Source organism: Anolis carolinensis, chromosome 1 (genome assembly GCF_035594765.1).
Source record: "Anolis carolinensis isolate JA03-04 chromosome 1, rAnoCar3.1.pri, whole genome shotgun sequence".
NCBI classification, from domain to species: domain Eukaryota; kingdom Metazoa; phylum Chordata; class Lepidosauria; order Squamata; family Dactyloidae; genus Anolis; species Anolis carolinensis.
In genome coordinates, this window is record NC_085841.1 from 127,539,674 (window position 1) to 127,567,191 (window position 27,518).

At 38.6% G+C, this 27,518-nt stretch overlaps 1 protein-coding gene across 1 annotated transcript; it reads left to right on the plus strand.

Moving 5' to 3' along the window:
- The first annotated feature begins 9,664 nt into the window (after window positions 1-9,664).
- Window positions 9,665-16,112, plus strand: LOC134292477 (uncharacterized). The gene is made up of 2 exons (XM_062957560.1): window positions 9,665-9,731; window positions 14,774-16,112. The coding sequence occupies exons 1-2, from the start codon at window positions 9,665-9,667 to the stop codon at window positions 15,922-15,924; spliced, it is 1,218 nt and encodes a 405-aa protein (XP_062813630.1). The 3' UTR covers window positions 15,925-16,112.
- Window positions 16,113-27,518: the final 11,406 nt, after the last annotated feature.

Here is a 27,518-nt window from a genome sequence, read left to right on the forward strand (position 1 = left end):
ACAAATGAGGAGGCAAATGCTTTAAAAAAAAAGATTCATCGCTGTTTCCTATTACTAGCCTAGATCAAGCATGCCACAGATCCTGTTGTGAAACAGCACATATCTTGATTCTTGATTCATCTCAAAGCTACCTCTTATACATTTAATGTCTTCTTCCATTAGGATTTTCTATCATGCTAATCAAGCAATGAACACCTTCACCCTAAAGGTAATGGCCCTTTACTAACAACATATCATTCTCTTCCCTATTGATGTCTGTAGCAAATAAGACTCTCCAACTGAGAATGCATAGTTTGTACAATTGAACTTTTCCTTTTGAAAAAAACTTAACAATTCAGCGTTTGAAGAATGACATAAAGCTTGCTTTTATTTTTAATTGTTTTGTTCATTTAAAAGATCAGTTGTATTTTTCTGTGAGAAAAGAGAAAGAAAATAACTTTCCCACTGATTCTGAAGAAAGGAGCACAGATATAAGCCTTTGTGAGCAAGTCATCCTTCCTATATCTGTTATATTGCATCCCAATGTAAAAACGGCACAGGGGGGAGTTTGAATTTTAGGGGCCATTGAGCAATGGATTTTTTCCAATGTATCTCAATTATAGAAACACAAGTGCTAAATAACTTTACACAGAGGTTACTGTGAAAACACAAAGTGTTCAATAGCCCTCAAAATTTCTATTTGTTACCTGCAGTGTGCGAACTAATGGCTGTACATTGAGTGAGAACACAAAGGAATAAAGCATGTAAGGACATTTGTTCAGGACCTCTTAAAAGGTTTCCTTTTACTGCCTACATTACAGCTGCTCTTAATGTGTACTTTTCTATTGTGTCGCTCTTCTTGCCAGGAAAGAAACCCAATTTGAAATCATGCTGCCTTTAAACATAAATGTTACCAATGGTCTAATGAAGGAGAAGAACTGGTGATGTCATCTGCCAAATGATGTTAGCGCCAGAATAATGGAATGACATACCATGCTGCTGACAAATAAATGAAGTGATGCAGTTTTTGAGTTATACTAATTGCTTGTGACAGATTAGCATACAAGAAGATAATTAAGCAAAGATTCAATACCTTATTCCTTTTCTTTGTGAAGGTTCCTACTTCACACCAGAAGTGTGAAGACTAATGGTTTCCAAGATGCTATGTATTTAAAGGTTGAATTTCAGTTGGTTGAAGATATTTATATATAGTTTAGTTATGTTTTTCAAGCTAAAGCTATGATTCTTTGCAGAACCGGCCTGAGGTAATTTTAAGTAGTAGGAGAACCTAATTCTGGTGCCCCCCCCCCAAATTTTGGCACCCACCCCCCACAAACCAGAGGCTGTGGCTGTGGTGGCAGAGGCAGCGGTAGAGGTAGCGGCAGCAGAGGCGGCTGCATTGGTGTCGGGTGCGGAGGCAGTGGCACACGTCAGCACGTAGGGCGGGCGGGTGGGCGTGCACTGGCACGCAGGCATGGGACCGCCTTCCGGGTGGCGTGTGCTCTCTCCAGCTGCTTTAATAATAATAATAATAATAATAATAATAATAATAATAATAATAATAACTTTATTCTTATACCCCGCCCCATCTCCCCGGGGCGGCTTACATGGGGCCATGCCTGGACAAAACAATATAAAAGCAAACAATGCAATAAAACAAATCAATCAACAATAAATACAACAATATTGATAAAGACAGTCATAAAAAGTCAGCATACAAAATAGGTATTAAAAACATGAGTTGAATTCACGGATCTGGGCCAAAGTGCAAAATATGTCGAGGTCATCAGGGAGGGGTAGATTACCCAGCTGATGTAGTCATTAGAGTGCTAAGTGTAATACTGAGGAGGCATACCTATGGGTCTATGCTCAGTGGGCAAATAAGTTGAAACTACCAGGGTCAATCATCAAAGGCCTTCTGGAAGAGCCAGGTTTTCAGGCTCCTCCGAAAGGAGAAGAGGGTGGGGGCCTGCCTGATCTCCCTGGGGAGTGAGTTCCAAAGCTGGGGGGCCACAACGGAGAAGGCCCTCTCCCTCGTCCCCACCAACCGCAACTGCGAGGATGGTGGAAGCGAGAGGAGGGCCTCCCCCGATGAGCGAAGAGAACGTGCGGGTTCGTAGGGGGAGATGCGGTCTCTAAGGTAGGTGGGTCCCAAACCGTTTAGGGCTTTGTAGGGGATAACCTGCACCTTGAATTGGGCTCAGAAAATAAACGGCAGCCAGTGGAGCTCCTTAAACAGTGGCATTGAACGTGTCCTGTAGTTTGCTCCAGTTAGGAACCTGGCTGCCGAACGTTGTACTAATTGTAGTTTCCGGGCCGTCTTCAAAGGCAGCCCCACGTAGAGCGCATTGCAATATTATATTATTCAACTGGAGAGCGCGCACACTGCCCGGTAGATGGGCCCATGCTGAAGGAAGGCCGCCAGGTCCATTGCCGATGATCGCCCATGCTTTTTATTCAGTCGATGGTCCTGTGCGCGTGTGCAGGGCTTCCCCACTCGCCACGCAGACACGGAGAAGGCACTCCAGCACAGGACCATTGGCTGGAAAAAAAGCATGGGCAATCATCGGCGATGGACCTGGCAGCCTTTCTTCGGCCTGGCGGCATGGTGGCACCGTGGGCACACAGGGGCGCCTCAACAGGGGTGCCTCATTTTTTTATATATAATGTGATTTTATTTTGTAATGGTATCTGTTTTATATGAATTGTTGTTTTGTAGATTGTTCTATATGAATTGTTGTTTTACATTGTTTTTAGGCATTTACTTTTGGCCTATTTATTGTAAGCCGCTTTGAGTCCCCTCGGGGAGAAAGGCGGGGTAAAAGTGATGTAAACAAATAAATAAATAAATAATAAACTGCGTGTCCCCCCCCCTTGCGTTGCTCCACAGGCAACCGCCTAATTCGCCTCGCCGATGGACTGCCTCTGGTTCTTTGTAGCCTACTCTCAAACAGTTATACATGAGATTGCATCCACAACAGATACTGTGAGTATTATTGCAGTCCTGTACTGGGTAGCATGCTATGTTCTGATGGTGTTTACTGTTACATCTGTGTATTTGTATGTATATACATTATTATGCCCACCAATAGCACGACCTTTCTATGGTGTGCTGATAGGACCTCCCTCGTCAGGCAGGGATTTGCTAAAAAGCTGGACCAAGTTTGCCAAATAACTACTGAGCATATCTTGGCTCAGTGGTGAATCAGAATAGAAACTGTAATCAAGAGATTAAAAAATACTGGTCTGGAGGGGGGGGGCATTTTGAAGGTACTACAGGCAGTCCCCGAGTTACAAACATCCAACTTACAAATGACTCACAGTTATGAAAAAAACCCAGTTTTTTGGTTGAGGTTTTGACTAAAAGTTATAGTCTTATGCATGAGGATATAGGATAATTGAAAGTCTAAACAAAGATCATTGCTGATAGAGAATAAGTCCACAGATTTTTATCTTCAGACTACTGATTCTGAATGCATTTTCTTTCAGAAGTATCCATCTTTTAAGAAGAAAAAAGAATGTATAATCTATATACATATTTCTAAAACTGTTTCGACACTTATTTCAAGCCGAAACTATATTGGGATATTTAGAAAACACAAAAAGAAGCCAAAGATAACTACTTTCAAATTGATGCATTAGACCAGACAGTGAAGTATAGGCCACTTTGTAGCAATATACTCATAAGTCCATGCCATTTCACTTTCACTAATATGCCATTAAAAAACAATCTGCACAAACTTTGCATTTAAATGTTCATCAAATATATACATTGTACTCGTTTTCTCTCATTTGAAATGAATTTTCATTTAAACATGTGCAATTAAAATATTTTCAATTACAATTACACATCCTAGAAATTTATTTTTAGCAAACTGAACCTTTCTGAAAACATCTCATTTTTAAAAAACCTTTGGAATACTTTGGAATTGCATATCATTAACTAAATTTAAGCCTGTTCATGGAATTCAAGGTCCTTGAGCATCTTTAAGTACAATATAAAGCATATAATGCATCTGCAATATCCAGTTGTGTCACTTCTGTTGTGAATGTTAGATTTCAAAAATACATGGATCACTGCCTTTTCTGCCAGCGTACTGAATATATAGCAAGAAAATAAAAACAATACTGAAAAGAACTGCTTTGCACACTAATGCACTTATGCTTAGACCAGTTGGGGGTCAGTCAACAAGACAGCCTGAAGGAGGCTAACTTTAACAACCTTTTCCAATTTGCATTAATCAGAAGCACAGGTGCATAAAGACTAAGGGTTGTTTTTTTTTTTTTTCACTCCTGTGCACTTACATATCTGTGCCAAGCTGCAGATTGCCTGATGTTGAGTACCAAAATTACTTGAAACAACATACAATTATGTTTTGGGTAAATTAACATTTATGAAATAACAGCACATGTTCAACAGGTGCAACCAAGCAGAAAGTCTTTTATTCCCAAATGTTGTACAGTAGGTTCTCTCAGATTTGACAAATTATAATGTCTTTTAGTGGGGAAAATATGAGTTTCTGTAAATTATTTGTTTTGTCACTGATGTATAATTTTGGAGAACTGGCTAAATGGTAATTATTTGAAACAACTTCCTGAATGTCTGTGTTAAACATCCTGCAATACAGTTAACAACATATATTGATTGGCATTATTAATCCATCTGGCCTGTATGTTCCATTCTTTTTCATAGTTGTCAAAAAGGCAGTTGGCTATCAATTGTGATAGTAAAAGTCCTATTTCAAATTTCAGACAAGTTTAAATTCCTACTGTATATTTGTATTGACTGAAAAGTATGAATCAGGCTCAACTAATTTTTGACTGAGGATTCTACAACAGGTATAACTCTGCATACGAACCTGCTCTCCTACCTTGAAGTTTAAAAGGATTGTGCTTCTCTAATGTCCTACTGCTGAAAGAAAGTTGAATGATGACAATCTTCAAGGGTATTTTTTGAACTCGATAGCCCACTGACATTTCAAAACTATAGACCCTAGCAATTCTCCCAAAAGAACCAACCTGTGAACTGTTGAATACTGAATAAGAATATCCCCAGAATGTTCTTTCTACTCATTGTTCCTTCATGTTTATCACACAACTATGGAAACATGCAAACACAATAAAAATAGTTCTATTACTATTAATACCAGTACTGTTATTATTGCTACTATCTTTACCACATTTCACCAGTTCTTTATCCTTTTGGGTAACAATATGATGTGTGGACAACATTCACATACAACAAACAATATAACAACACCAGTATCATAAGACCAAAGAACAACAAATTGCCTAAATGTCTTGTTGCGATCGCATCTCTCCCTATGCCCCAGCGGGGACCGTTAGATCTTTTGGTGAGGTGCCAGATACCAGCTGGTGGGGATGAGAGAGAAAGCATTTTCAGTGGTGGCCCCCTGCCTCTGGAATGCCTTACCCAAAGAGCTAAGATTAGCACCATCAATAACATCTTTTCTTAGGGATTTGAAAACTTGGTGTTTCCTACAGGTTTTTGGAAATTATTAACCTGAAGCCTTAGGTGCCACTTTAGCCATTAAATGAAAATTGGGATCAAAATTGGCTTTTGGAAGTGCTTACTCTGCAATTCTAGACACCACACTTGATTACTGCATGACACTTGTCCTGTACTTTACCCACTCTTTTGATCCTGTTATGATGTTTATTCTTTTAGCTATACAGTAGGCCAAAGTGTGGAATTTTGGCCTAGGTTCCTTGCTATCTGTCACACTCTGCCTTGGCTTTATGCCATTTTTATCAAATGAGTCCTATTCCGGCTATACTGCCACCTTGCCTGTTTTATATATTTTATATATTATACCCTTTCATTGTAGAACCACTCAATGGAGCGATCTGCAATTTCTCTTACTAGGTATTATATGGTTTTAAAAATTTGGAATTTTAACATGTTTGTTAATTACTGTTATATTGATTTCTTGTATTTTGAATTATGTATATGTATTGTTTTTATGATGTGCAAACTGCTCTGAGTCCTTATCGGAGATAGAGCGGTATATAAATAATGTTTTGTTGTTGTTGTTAGTCCCAATAGCAAAGGAGCTTATTTTCCAGGAATAAATACCAGCTACATATGTAACTGGAGAGGGCAAATTTTCAACAGTAAGGTAAATGAAGAGTACAAAGCCTTAACAGCTAGTTCACATACCCATAGTCCATATTTGCCTAACCTGCCTTTTTTATTTATACTTTCAAAAATAAGAAAATATAAAGTGGTATCCCACAACCCCCTATCACTCCCTTTTGAAAACAAGATTTTTTAATCTTCAAGATCAAGTAATTTTTCCCCTGAGCAGGGAGGGGGGGAGGAATCTGCAAAGAGAATTTACCTCTTCTTATTGTCATGGGTCCCACCATTTTGCCAATAGAATCACATTGTTGGATACAACCCATCTTCTATACAGTCAGACCAGCTTGCAATAGTCAAAGGGCAAAGAGATACATCAGTTCATTTCAGTTTCAATATTTTATGCCAAGGCTAGCAGGGGGTAGGAGGGTAAGGCATTTTCGAGGTCATACTTATCACATGCCATCATGGATTAGGTTACTGAAAGACACCATTTTTATGTAACTTTCTGGTGAATATTATTATAGATAGACTTCAGGTCAGCACCAGATATCTTGGATTAGGTTTTTGATGGATGACATTTTGGATTAAGTTTCAGCTTTATTCCCATTTCTTCCTTCAATTACTGAGTTTTAAGTCTGTGAATCCAAAATTTTTATCTTTTCTCCAAAGTATTTGCAATAGTTAGCAGTTTAATATAAAGTACTTGAAATAGTTAGCAATTTAATTCTAAGCACTAACAAATCTGATACACTGGCCAACATATAAAGATGTTTTGAGAAAACAAAATGGGAAATATAAATTGAAGACACAAGATGAAATAAAGAGTCGGTTCCAAAAGGTTTCATGGTTTCAATACAGACAGATTTAAGAATTCTTCAATAGAGACAAAAAAAATGGTTTTTCAGAGATAGATACTCTTTGGGATAAAATTATGCTCACAGAAAGAAAAGTAATTACTAAAACTTACAAAATTTTGCTACAATGGGCTACAGAAACAGAGCTAGTTAAGGACTGAATGGTAAAATGGGCAGCACATTTGAGACACTCAATAAATATGGTAGAATGGGAGAAGATGTGGAACCACAAATTGAATTACACCTATTCATACGACCTTAAGGAGAATTGGTACAAGATGATGTACCAGTGGTATATGCCCCCCAAAAATTGGCAAAGTTTTATAAGAATGTAAAAGATCAATGTTGGAAATGTGAAAAACATGTTGGCACATTGTTCCACATGTGGTGGGGATGTAAAATAGCAAAAGATTATTGGAAAAAATCCATGAAATAATACAGAAAATTATCAAAATTAATATTCAACTGAAACCAGAGTACTTTCTATTAGGTATGACTGACATGAACTTTAATAAGAATCAAGAGACTCTATTTAACTATTTTGTAACGGCAGCTAGAATAGTATATGCGAAGAAATGAAAATTAACAGAAATACCAACCAGAGAAGAATGGATATTAAAGATTATGGACATAAAGAATATGGACACTTTGACTTATTATTTGAAAACCCATCGTGGCAAACCAAAAAAAAACAAAAAACAGATTGGACTTTATTGACAACTTATATAGAACAAGAGGAAATTTTCACAAAGACATAGAGACGAGTAGTAAACAACAAATTAGATAAATCAGATAAGGGAAAGGGGAAAAAAGGTAAAGTGGCAGGAGAACTACCCAGAAAATTTAAAGAAATGAAAGAAGATTTAGGTTTAATTGATATATGGAGACATCAACACGCAGAAGAAAGGGATTTCACGTTTCTTTCAAACAGACATCTAACTTGGAGCCGAATAGATATGATATGGGGTACAAGAATAATAACAAATCAAGTAACCAGAGTCAAAATACTGCCCAGAATGAATTCGGATCATGCACCGATAGAAATGGTAATAGAAAGTAGAGGAAGGAGAGAGAAAGAGTATAGATGGAAACTAAATGATGTATTGTTGAAAAATGATTCTGATCAAAATAAATATAGAATGCTGCTTGAGGAATATTTTAAACTCAACAGACAGGAAGATACCCCAATAGATATAATATGGGATGCCAGTAAGGCATATATAAGAGGATTCTTGATCGAGCATAATGCTAGGATGAATAGGTTAAGACAAGCTAAACATACTAAGATTTTAAAGGAAATAGATAAGTTAGAATCAGAACTAAAGGTAAAACCCCAGGACAAAGAAATTAAACTGAAAATAGAAATAGCTAAGAAAGAATGGGACGCACTACAGGTGGAAGAAATGGAAAAAAAACTGAAATATATCAAGCAACATTATTTCGAAAATGCGAATAAAGTAGGCAGATGGCTAGCGAGGAGACTAGCAAAAAAGAGACAGGCAAATATAATAAGTAAAATCAAAGATGGAGGTAAGGTATACTATAATAATGAAGGGATTGAAAAACAATTCATCAAATTTTACGAAAAATTGTATTCTGAGGATAAGATTTCAAAAGACAAAGTAACACAATATCTGGGGAAGCAGGAAATCCCAAGGATTACGGAAGATCAGAGGGAGATTTTAAATAGGAAAATAACATGTGAGGAAATATATAGGGCCATCAAAAGAATTCCACCTAATAAGGCACCGGGATCGGACGGTTTCACAATGCGGTACTACAGAATATTTCAGGAGACATTAGTTAAACCATTACAGCAGGTCATGAACAAAGCTCTAGAAGAAGGGAAAATCCCAGCCACATGGAAGAATGCAAATATTACATTGCTTCCTAAAGACAAAGCAGATAGTACTAACGTAAAAAGTTATAGACCAATATCACTGTTGAATGCTGATTATAAAATCTTTACTAGCATACTGGCAGCCAGGCTTAAAGAGGTACTAAAAGACAGGATTAAAGAAGAGCAGGCGGGTTTTCTGCCGGGCAGACAAATGAAAGAGAACATCAGGAATATCTTGGGTGCTATAGAATACTATGATAAAAATCCTCAAAAGGAAATAGCTTTTCTATTCCTGGATGCAGAAAAAGCATTCGACAACGTTAATTGGTTTTGCATTATGGAGATACTTAGAGAAATGGATGCGGGATTCTATTTTACTAATGCAGTTAAAGCAGTATATTGTCAACAAACGGCGAGAATAATAACAAATTGACATCTATCTAGCAGTATAAATATAGAAAAAGGCACAAGACAAGGCTGCCCGTTATCCCCGTTACTATTCATCATGACATTAGAGGTACTACTAGAATCAATTAGGAAAAACAAGGATCTCCAAGGACTAAGAATTAGAAACCACTGTCATAAAATACGTGCTTTCGCGGACGATATAGTCTTCCTGATAGAGGACCCTTTAAAACAATTTAAAAAATGGTGGGAGACAATCATGAGTTTTGGTGAAGTGGCAGGACTAAAGATTAATCGGGAAAAAACAAAAATATTAATAAAAAATATGTCACGAAAGAATAAAGAGAATCTGCAAAAGATATCGGGCATAGAAGTAGTAAAGAAAATAAGATACTTAGGGATAGAGTTAACAGCTAGTAATGCGCAGTTGCAAAAAAATAATTATGAGAAGAAATGGAGAGAAATGAAGGATAAAATGGAAAGATGGGGCTCTCTGAAACTCTCCTTGCTAGGAAAAATAGCAGCAGTCAAAATGAAGATTCTGCCGGAGGTATTATTTCTATTTCAGAATATACCAATTTTGAGAAATAAAGGAATTATAAGAGGCTGGCAAAGAGAAATAAACAAATTCATTTGGGAAGGTAAAAAAGCCAGAATCGCCTTTAAATACCTAAAAGATGATATCAGGAGAGGTGGCATGGGTCTGCCAGATCTTTTGTTGTACTATGAAGCAGCAAGTCTAAGTTGGGTTAAGGACTGGGCAACTTTAAAAGAGAACAAAACTATAGATTTGGAAGGATACGGCTTAAATAAAGGGTGGCACAGCTATCTGTGGCAGGAGAAAGCGAGAAAAGAAAAGAATTTCAAACATCATTATATAAGAGCAGCACTGATAGAAGTATGGGAGAAGTACAAGAGAAGATTCTATACTAAGGTTCCGCTGTGGTACTCCCCGATAGAAGCAGAACATAAGAGGGAATTACCCAGGAGAAGATGGCTAATGTATAGTCAGTTATTGAATACAGGGAACCAAGGGTTAAGTCTGAAAAGCTATGAAGAATTAAAGCAACTAGAGCCATCAATGACGTGGCTAAATTATTGGCAAATAAAAGAAAGTTTTAAAGAGGACAACAAAATAGGATTCGAAAGGAGAGAGACTGGTTGGGATAGAATGCTAAAAGTAGATAGGAAAACAATAAAAATACTATATCAACAACTACTAATGTGGGACACGGAAGAAGTGCAGGTCAAGGAGGTGATGACGAAGTGGGCTAGAGAGGTAGGCCACACAATTAGCATGTCAGAATGGGAAAGAATATGGAATAAAAACCTAAAATACACATATGCCGTAGAAATTAAGGAAAATTGGTATAAAATCTTTTATAGGTGGTACCTCACTCCAGGTAAACTTGCTAAAATGAACAAAGGAAAAGGGGACGGTAAATGTTGGAAATGCGAGAAGCATATAGGAGACTGGATGCATATGTGGTGGAAGTGTAAAAAAGTTAAAAATTACTGGCAGATAATACATAAAGAAATGGAAAAAATAATTCAAAAGAAATTTGAGGTAAAACCAGAATATTTTCTATTAGGGATACTAGATTTTAGATGGGATTGTAATACAGAAAAACTCTTCATATATATGGTGACAGCAGCCAGGATATGTCTGGCAAAAGTATGGAAAACAAAGGAAACACCATCGAAAGAAGATTGGACTTTGAAACTTTTGGATATCCAAAATATGGATCTATTGACTCAAGCACTTAAACAAGATGGCACCACAGGCAGAGAGACAAACTGGTCGCAGTTGAGTGAATATATGAAGAAAGAAAATATGAGCTAAATATAGCATACAGTAAGAAATTAACTTAAGACTAAAAAGCGAAGAAGGAGGCTGCAGCAATGTTTATTGTGGTAGGGGATGAGGGTATGCCATGCAAAAGGACTGGAAGGTAACGGGTTTTTCCTTTTTTTTTTTTTTCTCTTTTTCTTTTACGTCTCTTCTATTTTAACTATATAATGTGTATGGAAAATGAATAAATAAAAGTTTTTTTAAAAAAACAAAAACAAAGACATAGAGACGGAGTGGATATAAAGATGACAATAAAACCAAATATTTTATCACCCAGAAGAAAAAATGGGAAGTACACTCTTATTTCTTTTTTTCTTTTTTGTCGTTGTTGTTGTTCACTTTTTTCCTTTTTTAAAATTTTTGGTGTGGACTTTTTATCACTTTTTCTTCTTTTTTTCTGTTTTCTTTTCCCTTTTTCCACACCATCCCCCCCTTCCTTTTCATTTTCTTTCCTTTCCAAATATTGTTCTCACTATTTTTATGTGGGGAGGATCTACACTGTAATAATACTACATTATTCAGAATATCGACTGTTCTTTAATAAAATACAATCAAAATATTTAGTTAGAGGCTAGGTTGCTTTTAGAACATGGTTTACCATATGATACATTAATTATTGTGCATTGTGTCCCATTTAAGCATGTTATTTGCTGATAATTTTGCTTTTGAATACCAGAGGGAAGTTATATGGTGCCCATGATCCAAATCTTTCAATTATGTTATATTATCCTTGTTTTTGTTTTTAAATTGACAACCACTACCAAAGCCCAATAAAACCATAGTACATTAAGAATATACATTCTGTTTTTACAGGTTCTTTACACTCTTGTGAGCCATCTTTGCCAGCTTGAGGGTATGAAGCAGAGAATTTATTTATCTCTCTGCTTGTCAAGGCAATTGACATCCGCAGTGGAACTTCTTGGCTCAGACAATGGCATGAACCATCTTCATGCTTTCATTTTATAATCTGGTTTACTGCTGAAGTGGATTTCCACTGGCAGCACTTTATAAATATATTTAGGAGGCTATTCACCTATCGTTTTAACAGGTTCAGTCCTGCTGCAGCAAGTATGATAAATGAGTCACACCTAAAATCACTTGCAGATAACATAGGGCTGGAAAGTAAAATGTGATGAAATGAGATGGGTGTGATTTCTATATAGGAAAAAATGAAGGAGAATAGGTAGTAGGCTATAATCCTACAATGGCAAAATTCAACATCATTACAGAGGTGGACACCCTCCCCTCGAAGAGTCCCTCTTATTTTGTTTGCTGTTCATCATTTATTTATTTTTACACCATTTATATACCGCCTTCCTCCCCTAGGAGACCCAAAGTGGTTTACAGCATACAGCATAACAATGAACATAGTGTTAAAATGATCAAAGCCACAGCATTTAAAACATCCCAAGTAAAAACACATTAAAACATCGCAAATAAAACAGTTAAAATCACACATCATCTTAGCAACATCCTTGGAGCTCCAGAAAGCTTTGAGTCAGCACTTGGCACCTTTGCAGATGCAAACAAAGTCACTCATGCAACTTGCAAAGGGGAAAAAAGAAAGGGGCAAAGGCATCTGCATGACAATCTTGGTCAGCTCTGACAGCAAGGACGAGTGGTTAGCACTGCAGACCAACAGCTTTCAGCAGTCTGCCAAACAGAGTGTAGTAGCTGCAGAAGGAGAACCCTTAACAGTAGCCACCACATCCCAGCAGAAGGAGCAAGCTGAAGCCAGCAATTAAGGGCAGGCTGCTAAAGGGTTAACTGCTCCCTCTCATGTGCAACTTTGCAGAGAGCAAGCTCAATTACGCAGGTCTGCCATTTGAGTTTGCAGTCTTGTTGCTGGAGGTAACATCTTGCTGGAAGATATTATTGTGAACCTGTTGTGTGATAGGCTTTGTGAACCCTGAACTGAAATTGGACTTAAGTACTTTGGATTTTGTCTTGCAATTAGTTATACTCTTACTTACTGACTTGTTTTACCACAGAATGTGGACACTGACTACTGTCACTCAGATTGTGGATTTAGGCTTTGATTCAATAACTCTCTGTGTATGATCTCTAGACTTGGATATTGACTCTCTGTGTTGGAGTGTGAATGAGGCACATCACAAGAATGACTCACAGAAGAGAGTGGGGAAGGAGAGGTGATTTGTTGTGCTCCTACTCCCATTCATTGTAGTCAAGGCAAGTGACACCTAGTTTTTCCCACACTGCCAAGCATGGGGAAGCTGGGATGGTGACATTGGCTGGTGTAGAGATTCAGAACCAGCCCGGCAGTTCACACATGCACCAATGTGTGGGGAAGCTCCAGGACATCCCCTTTGCCTAGGCTTTGCCTAATGCAAGGCACAATCATGTTAAGTAGCTCTGCCCCCATGTTAGGAGTAAGATGGTTTTGTGTATCATGTAAACACCACAAAGCCCATTCTGAACCACTTCAGGTTAAAGTGCCCAGGTAGATATGCCCCAGATCTGGTGGTGACAGAGCAAAGCAAAGATTTCAGCTCCAACTCAGACTTTGATCCAAGCCAGTGAATAAATTGAGGCCAGGAGAGTCTATTTCTTCTTTATGGCAGGCATGTAAGACCTCACAGAGGCTTCCTAATCTGATATTGAAGGAGTTTTCTGGCATCTCTGTTACTCAGACAACTAGACATGTTCGTAGGGGAGTGATATACAGATATTATGGCATATGTAAGCAGTCAACCTGGTAAATTTCTCCATATTTTGTAGAAGGAAGTGTAAAAGATTGAATATTTATACATGAATGCTATAATTTACTTCCTTGTGACTCTTCTTTGTGCTAAGCAATGTAAGCATATTTTTGCATGGGTGTATATGTTTAAACAATGGCATTTTGCTTTGAAAGTGAGTTCTACTTCCTGGAAACACAAACTACAATTCTGCTTGACTTTTGGCATTTGCCATAGCAACCAACTTTATTAGCATCTTGGAATGTATGTCCCTTGCCAGCAAACAGCTGAGAATCACTATTTTAAAAACATGAAATTGTGATAAACATGAATTTTAAAAGGATTTTAATTCCCTCCCCCCCAATGGAATAATTCTGTGTGAAACTTGGATGAAACAGATTGACAGATGAACATATAAGAAACTGACACAATTTAAATTAGTTTGTGTTGTCGAAGGCTTTCATGGCCGGGATCACAGGGTTGTTGTATGTCTTTCGGGCTGTGTGGCCATGTTCCAGAAGCATTCTCTCCTGACGTTTCGCCCACATCTATGGCAGGCATCCTCAGAGGTTGTGAGGTATGGATAAACTAAGTAAGGAAAGGAAAGAATATATATCTGTGTCCAAGGTGTGGCAAGAGTCCTTTGTCACTGGGAGCCAGCATTAATGTTTCGGTTAATCACCCTAATTAGCATTGGAGATGTTTTGTCCCTTGCCTGGGGGCATCCTTTGTTCAGTCAAGCCTTCATTGTGTTGGTTCCCATCTACTGTTTTGATTTTGGAGTTTTGTAATACTGGTAGCCAGATTTTGTTCATTTTCATGGTTTCTTCCTTTCTGTTAAAGTTGTCCACATGCTTGTGGATTTCAATGGCTTCTCTGTGTAGTCTGACATGATAGTTGTTGGAATGGTCCAGCATTTTTGTGTTCTCAAATAGTATCCTGTGTCCAGGCTGGTTCATCAAATGCTCTGCTATGGCTGATTTCTCTGGTTGAATTAGTCTGCAGTGCCTTTCATGTTCTTTGACTCTTGTTTGGGCACCACTAGCTACTTTCAGTGGGACACTGGATTCTATGAACAGAAGGATGGAGTGGCCATGGGGAGCCCTCTCAGCCCAGTAGTAGCAAATTTCTATATGGAATACTTTGAAAAACAGGCCCTAGAAACAGCACCAAAAAAGCCAACTGTTTGGTTCAGATACGTAGATGACACCTTCACAATTTGGAGCCATGGAGAGGAAGAACTCAGCAAGTTCCTGGACCATCTTAACAGCATCCACCCAAACATCCAATTCACCATGGAAAAAGAAAAGGAAGGAAAACTGCCATTTCTAGATGTTCTGGTCATCCGCAAACCCAATCAACAATTGGGCCACACAGTTTACAGAAAACCTACACACACAGATAGATACCTTCATAAAAACTCCAACCATCACCCAAGTCAAAAAAGGAGCACAATCAAAGCCCTGACAGACCGTGCACAAAGAATCTGCGAACCTCACCTCCTCCAAGGTGAACTCAACCACCTAAACTGGGCTCTACAGGCCAATGGATACTCCACCACAGACATCAGAAGAGCTGCAAGGCCAAGAACAAGCCATGAGAGTCAAGACAAAGATCCACCCAGAGGAAAGGTGTCCTTACCATACATCAAGGGAACTACTGACCGCATAGGGAAGCTGATGAAGAAGCACAACCTACAAACTATCTACAGACCCACGAAGAAAATCCAACAAATGCTACGGTCAGCGAAGGACAAGAGGGATCCTCTCTCTTCTGCAGGAGTCTACCGGATACCATGCAGCTGTGGACAAGTCTACATAGGGACCACCAAACGCAGCGCCCAAACAAGAGTCAAAGAACATGAAAGGCACTGCAGACTAATTCAACCAGAGAAATCAGCCATAGCAGAGCATTTGATGAACCAGCCTGGACACAGGATACTATTTGAGAACACAAAAATGCTGGACCATTCCAACAACTATCATGTCAGACTACACAGAGAAGCCATTGAAATCCACAAGCATGTGGACAACTTTAACAGAAAGGAAGAAACCATGAAAATGAACAAAATCTGGCTACCAGTATTACAAAACTCCAAAATCAAAACAGTAGATGGGAACCAACACAATGAAGGCTTGACTGAACAAAGGATGCCCCCAGGCAAGGGACAAAACATCTCCAATGCTAATTAGGGTGATTAACCGAAACATTAATGCTGGCTCCCAGTGACAAAGGACTCTTGCCACACCTTGGACACAGATATATATTCTTTCCTTTCCTTACTTAGTTTATCCATACCTCACAACCTCTGAGGATGCCTGCCATAGATGTGGGCGAAACGTCAGGAGAGAATGCTTCTGGAACATGGCCACACAGCCCGAAAGACATACAACAACCCTTAAATTAGTTTGTTCCACCAGTCACTCGTCTTGACTAGAGAAATAAAGCTTCACTTATTTAATTTTCACATACAAGAACAAAAAAGATGGATGCTGTTCTAGTGTGTGTATGCATTTTGGGTGCCCCCCCCCCATTTCTTGCAAAATAAACACACACACAAAATGCAAACACAAAATATGTGAAATCTTGTGATGGTTGACATTTTCTCCCTAGTGGAGCATCTTTGTATGCCAGTATACATTTCTCATTTTAAAACCCTGTAAATGTGTAGTTCTTACATTCCCAATCCTGATTCTTATCGACTAAAGGTTTTATAGCTCTGGCTTCACATCAACCCTGTCAATCTTGGGAAGCCTTAATGTAGCTTTCCTCTATCTTGGAAGCTTGAAGCCTAACCCAATATGGAAATGTGGTCCCTAACTTATAAGTGATGGGTGAAGGTAAAGGTTTTCTCCTGACATTAAATCTAGTCATGTCCGACTCTAGAGGTTGGTACTCATCTCCATTTTTAAGTCAAAGTGCCGGCGTTGTCCGTAGACACCTCCAAGGTTATGTGGCTCATATGACTGCATGGAATGCCAGGATAATTTCCTCAAAAATTCTGGTTTTGAGAGTAAAGATTCTAGAGCAAATATAGAAAAATTAGTTGTATTGGTTACATGTCCCTGCCATGTAACCCACATTGTCCAGATAGGGTCTAGGCCAGTGATGGCAAATCTATGACACGCGTGTCAGCACTGACACGCCTAGCCATTTTTGCTGACACGTGGCCGCATGTTCCATTGGGAAGTATGGGAGTTCCATTGGGAAGCATGGGAAGGAGGGTGAGTGCTTGCTTTCTTTGCCTCCACAGCTCAAAGAACCAAGGCGCCTCATTCCCTTGCTGCTGTTTCTTCCCTCTGAGACATAGCTCTGCCCTGGCCACACCCCCTTAACTCCAGAGGCCTCTGATTGGCTCCTGCTGCCAGGGAGAGTGGGAGAGAAGGAGGAGGGCTTGAACGCGCTCCCCAATTGCCCCTGCCCCTTATGCTTCTTAAAGGCACAGGATGCATTGGGATTCTCCTTCTCCTATTCTTATTCTTGTGCCATGAAACTTATTATTTTATGCTATTATCCTATTACCGTATTATTATCATATTCTGTTACTAGCTGTACCCTGTCACACATTTCTTTGGCTTATGGGAATTCTTTGTTGGCCAGGTGGAATAGCAGTTAATAGCCTTGCAGCCTCAAAGCAGCCAGGCTTTGAAGCGGCAAGGTTGTTCTGTGCTATTCTAATTAGCTAACAAAGGATTCTCCTTGGCAGGAGGCAGCCAGGTTGTGATGCTGCAAGGCTATTCAAGCTGGCCAGTTAAGGATTTCCCTAGGTAAGGAAGCAACCAGGCTTTGAACTGGAAGGCTATTTAGTACTAGTCAAGTTGGACAACTAAGGATTCCCCTAGGTAGGAAGCATCCAGGCTTTGAAGCTGCATGGCTAGTCTATGCTATTTAAGAGAGCAACAAAGGATTAGTAGCTTGGCACCAAGGCTCCCTGGCAGAGAAGGCAGAACTTAAGAATCCCAAGACTAAATGACATTGCTGCATTGCAGTTAAAGTGGTATCAAAATGCAGTAATCCTGCAGTATTGATGCAGTCTTAGCCTACGAAAAATACAGCATGATCCTGGGCAGTTACAGTGCTGTCACTGGATCACACCCTTCAACTTTCTCCTGCCCATTTTAAGTGAAGGGTTGCAACAACGGCTGCTTAATGTCCTTTTCCTTCTCACAGAGCTTTCTGGGAATTGTAGTCCACAGGGCCAAGACTAGCCCCTTTGGAGAGGGGGGCCCTTTCCGGGCGGGAAACTGCAACTCCTGGAAGGCTCTGTGACTGGCATTGTTCAGCCTGTGGTGCTAAGAGCTGGCGAGGAGGCAGCAAGTTTGTAAAGGATGTGCTGAAGGGGAGTCGGTTCGGTCAGTGAGGGAAGTTTGCACAGCAGTGACGGAAGTGGCTGGCATTTGCTGTTGTGATGTTTATGCTTGTGTGCATCTGAGAGGGACAAAACTTGGGTCTTCATGGCGAAGTGGGTGGAAATGCTCATGAGGGGAAGCATCAGTTCCTAGCTATTCAGGGTGTTTTATTGGACATTTAAAGAGCATTTTGTCATACCTGCCCATGGCTTTTGTGTGTTTTTCTCCTCGCTTTCCCTGAACCTGTAAAATTTAGCCTGTTTGGCACCACTTTAATAGCCACAATTCAATGCAATTGAAGCATACAAAAACTCCCCTAGTTCCACCCCTTCCTACGCGCAGGAAAAAAAAAACTGCCAAAGGCATTTAGATGAGACGCGTGCATACACCCCCCCCCCCCCCCAGGCTTCAATTAACTTGCTTGCTTTTGGGGGTATTTAAGTCCTTGCCACTGTGTGTTTATGTTTTTTTTTTTGTTAGTGGTGATTACCCCTTGGGTTGTTAAGTGTTTTGTGGCCAAATTTGGTGTCATTTCATCCAGTTGTTTTTTTGTTTACTCCATTCTAAAAACAAACAGTACATTTTTAAATATATAGATTATTATATCCCATTTTTATTATCCTATTAATATATTTATATCATTATATTATATTATATATTTATATTATATTATTATATCATTATATTATTATTCTATTATTGTAGTATATTATCTTATTATTATTATTATTATTCATTATTCATGACTACATTGAAACTGGAATAGAGAGAAATCAATGTGGAAACTTTGTGAAGCCTAAACTGCAAGAGGTACCATAGATTGTTGTTCATGGAAATAATGGTAGTAAATTGTTTTGGTTTATTAAATACAGTTATATATTATAATTATACATTTTTTTGTTATTTAAACTATAAATATTGCAAAATTATGTTTTTTTCTCAAAGTGACACACCACCCAAGTCATGCTAGGTTTTTTGGTGAATTCTGACACACCAAGCACAAAAGGTTGCCAATCACTGGTCTAGGCCATACCTTTAAGATCAGGGATATGACTCCAAATATTCATTTCATTCACTTTTCAAAACCAAACGTTGGCTGGAGCTCCTCTAACTGATATTTCATTAGGGACTCAATATTTTCCCTGCTCATTCCCTCCAAGTAGTTAAAACAAGATGAGTTTGAGCATACCAAACCGGGAATTTTGAAAGCGACTGAATCCTGCAGTATTGAGGCCTGCAAAGCATCAACTGAGTTTACCCAACTTTGCTCCCCCATTGTCTTCCCTAAATGCAAAGGACAAGTACTTGATATTCAGCCTATGGCTCAGATACAATTGTATTCCTTTAACTTGTAAGATGTTTTGGTTTGTGAAATATGGGGGGGTGGGGGAAGCTTTGGAGCAGCGGTTCTCAACATGGGGTCCCTGGATATTTTTGGCTTTCAACTCCCAGAAATCCTAACAGCTGGTAAACTGGCTGGGATTTCTGGGAGTTGTAGGCCAAAAACTGCTTTAGAGAAATTGCAGAACAACCAAGGAAAGTGTTGAGGGTTACAGATTCTGAGTATGGATTAGAAACTTTGATTCAGGGATCTCTAATTTAAGGACACCTGATTCAGTGGGCTTAAACTCAGAATTGGTCATGATTATGAGGTCTGAATTGGATTGCAGATTGTTTTCTTTAGGTGCCCTGGACTGGTTCATTTTTTCTGGCTCTCTGTTTCTGAGTCAGGGTCTTTCTTTCAGAAAAGAGCTATAACACATACAAATGCATGGCACAATGGAACATAAAATACTGTTACTGCCATGGTTGTTTATGAAGTGAAGGTGTATTACTGCATTGATAGGAACATTTGTTTAACAAAATGGAGATCTTTAGCAATTATATGCTGCATTGTCATATCAATAAAAAAATCAAGATAATTCATGTTCTCTGAAGAAAGATGGTTATGACTGTTCACAGTTTATACACAGAGAGATTAAGTGTTTCCCTGCTTTCTTAACACTTAAAAATTAAAGGACCTAATTAGTGGAGGTTGTAAGATAAAGCAGGTGGAAGACCTTTGTCATTAAGCCTGTAATCTTAATGTATCTATCAGAATGTAATTATTCATTTAATAGCAGCTGTCCAAATGTTTGGCATGATACTTTATGGCCCAATATTATTCTTGCCGTATTTCAAGGGTTGTTTATTTTTAATTCTGTTTACCAACATAATTTATATTCATTGGCCAAAATCCAGCACAAAATTATGTACCTTTGAGCAACACTGGACTTAAGATATCATTGTGTACTGTTTGACACTACAACATACTTTGAAAGTATTTTAAAATTAAGTTCCAACATGGTTATATTTTTTCAGACCATATTAAAGGTGAGATATGGGTACGGAAGTAGATCTAAGTATAGATACAACTAATGACAGCATCCCCTGTGAACAGCATTGCTAACATTGCTATGAAACTATGGCACTGATGTAGCTATGTAGTAAATCCCAACCCAACCACTGTCACCCATTATCAACCACCCACACACCATATATTTACCAATCACTGTGATCAATGGGAGGCTTGTTGATCAGGTGGCTTCTGACTGATGTTCTCAAAATCTCCCCCCACCCCCACCCGAATAATCTCCATTGCTATAGGCAGAATCTGGATCTTTAACACAATCCCTTCTTGTTGTGGAGATGGTTGGCATGAAGTGGGTTGAGAACATCAGTCAGCAGTTTTCCAATCATCAATTGAAGAGGCACATGAAGAGTGATGATGATTTAAATAGTCTATAAACCCCATCCTCCTCAGACTTAGCACTTGATCGCAAAGCTTCCTGGTCTCTGAACTTGGAGGCCATCAAATTGGTTTCTTCTCTGTAGCACTTTTGCCATGCTGTCCAGAAATGCATTCTCTCAAAGGACTCTTTTGCAACATCTTGGAAGCATACCCTCTGGTGTACAGCATGTTAAATAAGTCTGAAAACCTTCAAACAAATTTGGACTTAATGAGAAAGCAGCTTGTTTTGATCCTTTACAGATTTATGCAGAGCAGTTTGAAAGTCGCTAAAGTCTAGATTTGGCCATATCAGTTGCATGACTTAATTTTCATGACGTCCCAGTGACAAAGGAGAAGGCTACAATGTACGTGTTCCCAGACAGCCAGTGTAATAAAAGATCCTGGTCAAAGCATCAGTACTATCAAGTAGACTCATCTCCCTCCCTCCCTCCTTTCTCTCTCTAACAAAGATTTTCTGCAGATTTGTAATCTTGGCCAAAGGGATGACTGTATGTTCCTTTTCACAGTCTCTTAAATTAAGAAACATTATCTCTCAAAGAGTTCTTTGTAGAGACATGCTGATAAAAGATATAAAGAGCATCTATCCACAGCCCTTGATATTGTTGCTTGGAAAGTTTAAGAATGCCTGAATAAAGGAGATTTTAAAATATTTATCAACTTAGACTGTTGGTTTCCTCTGGAGACTGTCACTAAGAGAAGTGATGTGGATGTAATGCTGTTTATTGGTATTGTTCCCATTAAATGAATTGCAGCTGACAGGGCTCACTCTGAAAGCCATTGTGCTATTGCTATTCTGTAGGAAGAAGAATGACAATAATTATTGTTTTTGATGGGACCATTGCTTTCTAGTGGAATGTGGCCAACAGCTTTAGGCTGGGTGCATCTTTTCCTCAAAATGTTTCTTTAAAAACTTCTGCTTTAAAATGAAAGAAATGACTTTTCTTCCTGATGACTTTACAACTATTTTTAATTTATTGATTGTATATTTCACTTTCCTCCCCTCCCCCTTTGGTATGTGTGGGATGGGAGGAAGTAAAGTTATTTTTAAGGAAAGTGCAGGAAATATATGTTGAGATCCACCAGCACTGGTAAGAAAGTAGAGCAGTTTTGCTGGACTTCTATTATTTATTAGCTGGGTTTGTCCTGTCAGTATAATTTGATGGCATTGAGTTAACCCCCTCATAACCAATTAGAGATGGGACACTATCCTGTCATAGCTATGCAGTGCTTAAAAAGTAACAGCCATTGCCCACCAGTACCTCCTTCCACAAGATCAAGAAACGTATGGACTAGTGGAACACAAAAGTTATGTTATTATATATCATCATGAGATGGCGATTAACATATATTGGTTAAGAATATACATAAATATTGATATTGCTGTTCATCTGCTTGTTTTTATAAAATCAGTCCTGCAAAATAGGACTCGGAGCAATGGGTTCAGTTTATAGGAAAGGAAATTCCACCTGAACGTTAGGAAGAACTTCCTGACTATGAGAGCTAGTAGAACTCTTTGCCTCAGTGGAAGCTCCTTCCTTGGAGCTTTTAAACAGAGGCAGGATGGCCATCTGTCAGAGGTGCTTTAATTATGTTTTTCCTGCATGGCAGGAGGTTGGACTAGATGGCCCATGTGGTCTCTTCCAACTCTATTATTCATGATGATATGATTCTATAAAATATTTGTCATTATAGAGTAGGTAAGGAGACACTTCATGGATTCTTCCCTTAATAGAAGGAAGTCGGCTTCTAGCATTCATCTTAATGCCTGGAGGACAAGTCAGCAGCTCCTTCAAAAACTAATTATAAATGGTTTCAAATGTTGTAGCATGATGGTGTGTCCACATATCTCTAGTCCATGTAGCAGTTGCACAAAACCTTGGCCATATTTTTTTTTGTTTTGAAATTAAGCCTACCAAAGAACTTCTATTGATCTTTCCAATGTTTAGTATTGTTTTTACAATCTTTCAGGATAGATGTCTTGCTGCTTCTAAATAAACATTCCAATTTCAATTTTAAAAAATTAATCCCATTATTGAAAATTGGGGCATTGCTTAATTAAATGGCTATATAAGTGCCATTTATGAAGGTGCTTTCTCTTACTGAAGAACATTATTTTTGTTTTGAAATAGTTCATAAGAAGTTTCACAAGCTGGAACATATCCAAAGTGGGATGGAAAGAGTATGGAAGCAGATACTCTTTGAGGAAGAGGTTAGGGAGCTGATCAACTTAGGGCTATGGTGCAGGCTGGTTAGCAGCCAGCTGCAACAAATCACTCCGACCAAGAGGTCATGAGTTCGAGGCCAGCCCGAGCCTGCATTTGTCTCTGTCTCTGTTCTCTGTTATGGCATTGAATGTTTGCCTTATATGTGTGCAATGTGATCCACCCTGAGTCCCCTTCAGAGTGAGAAGGGTAGAATATAAATACTGTAAATAAATAAATAAATATTCTGGAGAAGAGAAGGTTGCAATTTGATCTGATAGTTATGTTTAAATATTTTAAAGGATGTCACCCTGCATCTAAATCATAGTATTGAAAATACCATGATTTAGGTGGTGTGTAGTAGATAATAAGAGAGATGGATTACAAAAATGCTTTGAGTGCTTCAGAAAGCTAGGTAAATGGAATAGGATTTGCATATAACTCAGATACTGCTGATATGTATCAGCTATGTCATTCCTTAGAAATACAATGGAACATTGACTTAAGAGAATCCAAACTTAAGAATGTTTTGAGTTAAGAGCCATAATTTGTCTCAGGTTTCACTTTCACATAAGAGCAGCATTTTGAGTTCAGCACCAGAGGTAGCTCTAGTGTGAGAGTACATGGCTTTTAGGCTTCAAGGGAGCACCTTCCATGCCTTGTGCCTCTGTGCCTCATGCTCTTGTCTGCTTGGGAGATTGCTGTCCACTTCACTTGTCTGCTTTGAGGAACTTTGGATTAATTGCTTTTGTATGGTTTTTATTCCTGGTATGCTTGGTTTCATTAAGGGGGGGGGGGGAGAGAGAGAGAGAGAGAGAGAGCAAGAGAGGGAGGGAGGCTGGAATGAATACAGTATGAAAAAAATGATGCTTCTGCCTCATCACTTTGGCCTTTGTGCTTCCTTACCTTATCTTTGTGTTTCAACCATTGTGCCACTGCTTTGTGCTTCTACCATTTTAAAGTTGATCTTTCTTTTTTATTGTTCCAGGTGAATGTGCATTTACAAACTACATTGTTATTTACAAAGTACATTTTCTTATTTAAAAACACATAACAAAAATGGGGGAAAGGGTGTTCGGGGGGCTGGAATTGATTACTTATAATAGCATTTTAATGCATTTGGATAGTAAGATTTGCCTTGAGATAGTGTTTTGAGTTAAGAGTTTGGTCATGGAACAAATCAAACTCTTAAGTCAAGGTATCACTATATATGTAGAGCATTGCATGTCCAGTGTACATATTGCATTGCTGTCTATATTCTCCATATTAAAGCTGATCAAACTATAGGACAGAGGTACAAACTTATCTTCCAGACATTTAGTCTATTTTAAATGGAATTGTTATTTCCTTTTCATCAGTAAAGATAAGCCTGGTGTAATGGAAAGCCTTATTTTAGTGGGGATTTTTGTCTATCTTATTTAGTGTGGTTTAGTGGTAATTGTGGGCAGGAGTTAGCTACTGCTGATTGGCTATGTGTCGCCATGGTAACTTAGCTGCTTCTGTAGAAATGTAACTATTTTGAGGCTAGCAAGAAAGGGGTGGAGCTATCTGGATGAAAAAGGAGGGAATGTTTTAAAAAAGAGTTAGTTAGGTTCATGTTTTCAGTGAGGGAAGATAGAGGAAAGACTTCTGTGTGTTCGGTTTAGTTTCTAACCTATGGGCTAGAGGGAAGAATATATGTTTTTAAGTGTGCAACTACTAATGCTATATTAAAGTATAAAAAGGACATGTTTAGGTCCTGGTTCCCAGCTAGGTAAAGCTGAGGAAAAGAAATACTGTTGAGACAAAGTTTCAGTCAAATTGTTGATGTTAAAGAATGAAAGATATTATCTATATTATATACAAGTGAAACTGAAGAAGAAAACCTTTGTAAGAAGTTACACTTATTGGACTAAAGAAACCATAAATAAATATTTCTTTGTTTTTAATAAAGATGGTGTTCTTGAGTGGTGAATTGCTCTACATAGAGTCAGTGAAAGATTTGTCTCACATTCTTTCCCTCAGTGCCACATCATCTCATACATGCGCACGCACATGCTCAAGTGTTTATAGCTGGCAGTGGCTGGGATCCTGAAAGAAGGATCGCCCCCTGCCATAGTGGGATTTGAGAGGTCCCATATTAAAAAGGTGTGGCAAAGGTATGGGATATTAAGAAAAAGATTCCCTCAGCCTAAATGTGAAGAGTTTTGGGCTGTGTGTCTCACATTTAATGGTGATAGCGGTTGGGATCTTGAAAAAGAGATTTTCCCCCTGCCTGTTTGAGAAGCCTCTCTTGTGCCTTTTTGAAGTGCACCTGGTTTAACAGAAAAACCTGTCTGGCATCTTTAGTCATGGACCAATTCATATCAGTTGACTCATTGTTCTGCAAAAGCATTTTCTTGTATTTTCCCATCAATTTATCATATTTTCCTATGGCTTTTGCCACAGGTTCTTTATAATGCTGCCAAAAACATTCTTTGTAAGCACTATTTGTAAGAAAATACACATCCTGTTTATTGACATTTCTATCATTCAAAGCAGCATAGATTACCACCAATATGATAAATTTAATGAAAGATATCTTTTATTTTAGTCCAATTATATATATTTCAGGATATAACCTTGTTTAATATGCATAGATGTTAAAATACAAATATTGTGTGCTATCTAATGGAACTTAGAAGTAGTATCCAGTGATTCTTTCCTATAAAATATGTTTTGGAAGACATAAATAGGGCCCGGCTTTAGCACAGCAGGTTAATCACAATGTTGTAATAAATCTTGCCAACTAGAAGGTTGAGAGTTCGAAGCCCAGGTCAGGGTGAGCTCCTACCCTTTAGCCCAGCTTCTACCTACCTAGCAGTTTGAAAACAAATGTGAATAGAGAAATAGGAACCACATTAACGCAGGGAGATATTTATTTAGGTTCGGCATTTTAATCAGAAAAATAGTAGGAATGTGCAATCCATTAAAAATGGTTCAAAAGTCACTACAAACCTGGGGGGGGGGAGCGGCACTGTAACTTCATTTCTAAAGTATTTTTAAGGTATAAAGTGTTGTCGAAGGCTTTCATGGGGTTTTGTGTGTTTTCTGGGTTGTAAGGCCATGTTGCAGAAGTATTCTGTTCTGACGTTTCACCCACATCTATGGAAGGCATCCTCAGAGGTAGTGAGGTATATGTTTACCTTACTACCACTGAGGATGCTTGCCATAGATGTGGGCGAAACGTCAGGAGAGAATACTTCTGGAACATAGCCATACAGCCCAGAAAACACACAACAATCCTGTTTCTAAAATATACTTAGTGAAAATTTTGTTACTATAATGCGACTAAGAAAATGTTGTTACTGTGATTGTGCATGATTAAATTAAGATAATTGCAGAACTTCAGAAGCTCCTATCTTACTCATTTTTAAAGCTATTGGGGTGAAACTTGCTACACATGGTAGAACACATTTACCACTGTTAGCCTACCAAATTTCAGAATGTTTCACTTATCCACAGAGTTTTGGCAAATTTTCAAAATTTTTATAAACATTTTTAATAATAAAGAAATTTTGTTCCTAGTTTTAAAATGTTGTTTCCTGTTTTATTATGTCGTCCTTACTTTGAAAGTAGTTGTTCTACTACAGAAACTTTGCTTTTGTGGCAGAAACTTCACTGAATTGGTGGAGACTCAACAAAGCAAAATGTGCTATAGGATGATGTCCCTTGAGCAAAGAAAAGGTTTTTGCAGTCTAATCAACTTTCACCATGTTTTTTTTAATGACAGAACCAATTAGGAGCTGCCATTTATAACCCAGTCAAAGAAATCATAGTGTAAAATATTAACAAATGGATCGGACTTCTGTCTGGCAGTGGTTCCCGGTGGCGCAGTGGGTTAAAGCCTTATAACTTGAAGGTTAGGTTGCTGACCTGAAGGCTGCCAGGTTTGAATCCAACCTGGGGAGAGCACAGATGAGCTCCCTCTATCAGCTCCAGCTCCATGTGGGGGCATGAGAGAAGCCTCCCACAAGGATGGTAAAAACATCAAAACATCCGGGCGTCCCCTGGGCAACATCCTTGCAGACAGCCAATTCTCTCACACCAGAAGTGTCTTGCAGTTTCACAAGTCGCTCCTGACACAAAAAAAAGTGGCTCTGCAGACCGATCTCCTCTCCTGATTGGTGCTTTCGGATGCTGATGCATACTGTGAAATGCAGAGTTCTGTGCTGTGTCCAAAATACACTGCTCCCTCTTTCCACATCTAATGCTGAGACACCATTAATTCCAGGGAGAGGAATGGCAAGGCACGCAGGCAGTGTTTTTGGCTTAATGGCTTTGCTTCCTTGCACTAACTATGAAACTGACTTTGACAGCCTTCTGAGATTTACAAAACTAAAACAAAAGGCTTTGGGCTAAGTTTTGATTCTGAAATATTTGGTGTGGGCCATGCAAACACTTTGGATATGGCTTCTGACTTATAA

Coding starts and splice junctions, on each gene's coding strand:
- LOC134292477 (XM_062957560.1), top strand. CDS start 9,665: ATGGGGCTCTCTGAAACTCTCCTTGCTAGGAAAAATAGCAGCAGTCAA. Junction 9,732..14,773: donor AAATGAAGATTCTGCCGGAG/GTATTATTTCTA, acceptor GTTTGGGCACCA/CTAGCTACTTTCAGTGGGAC.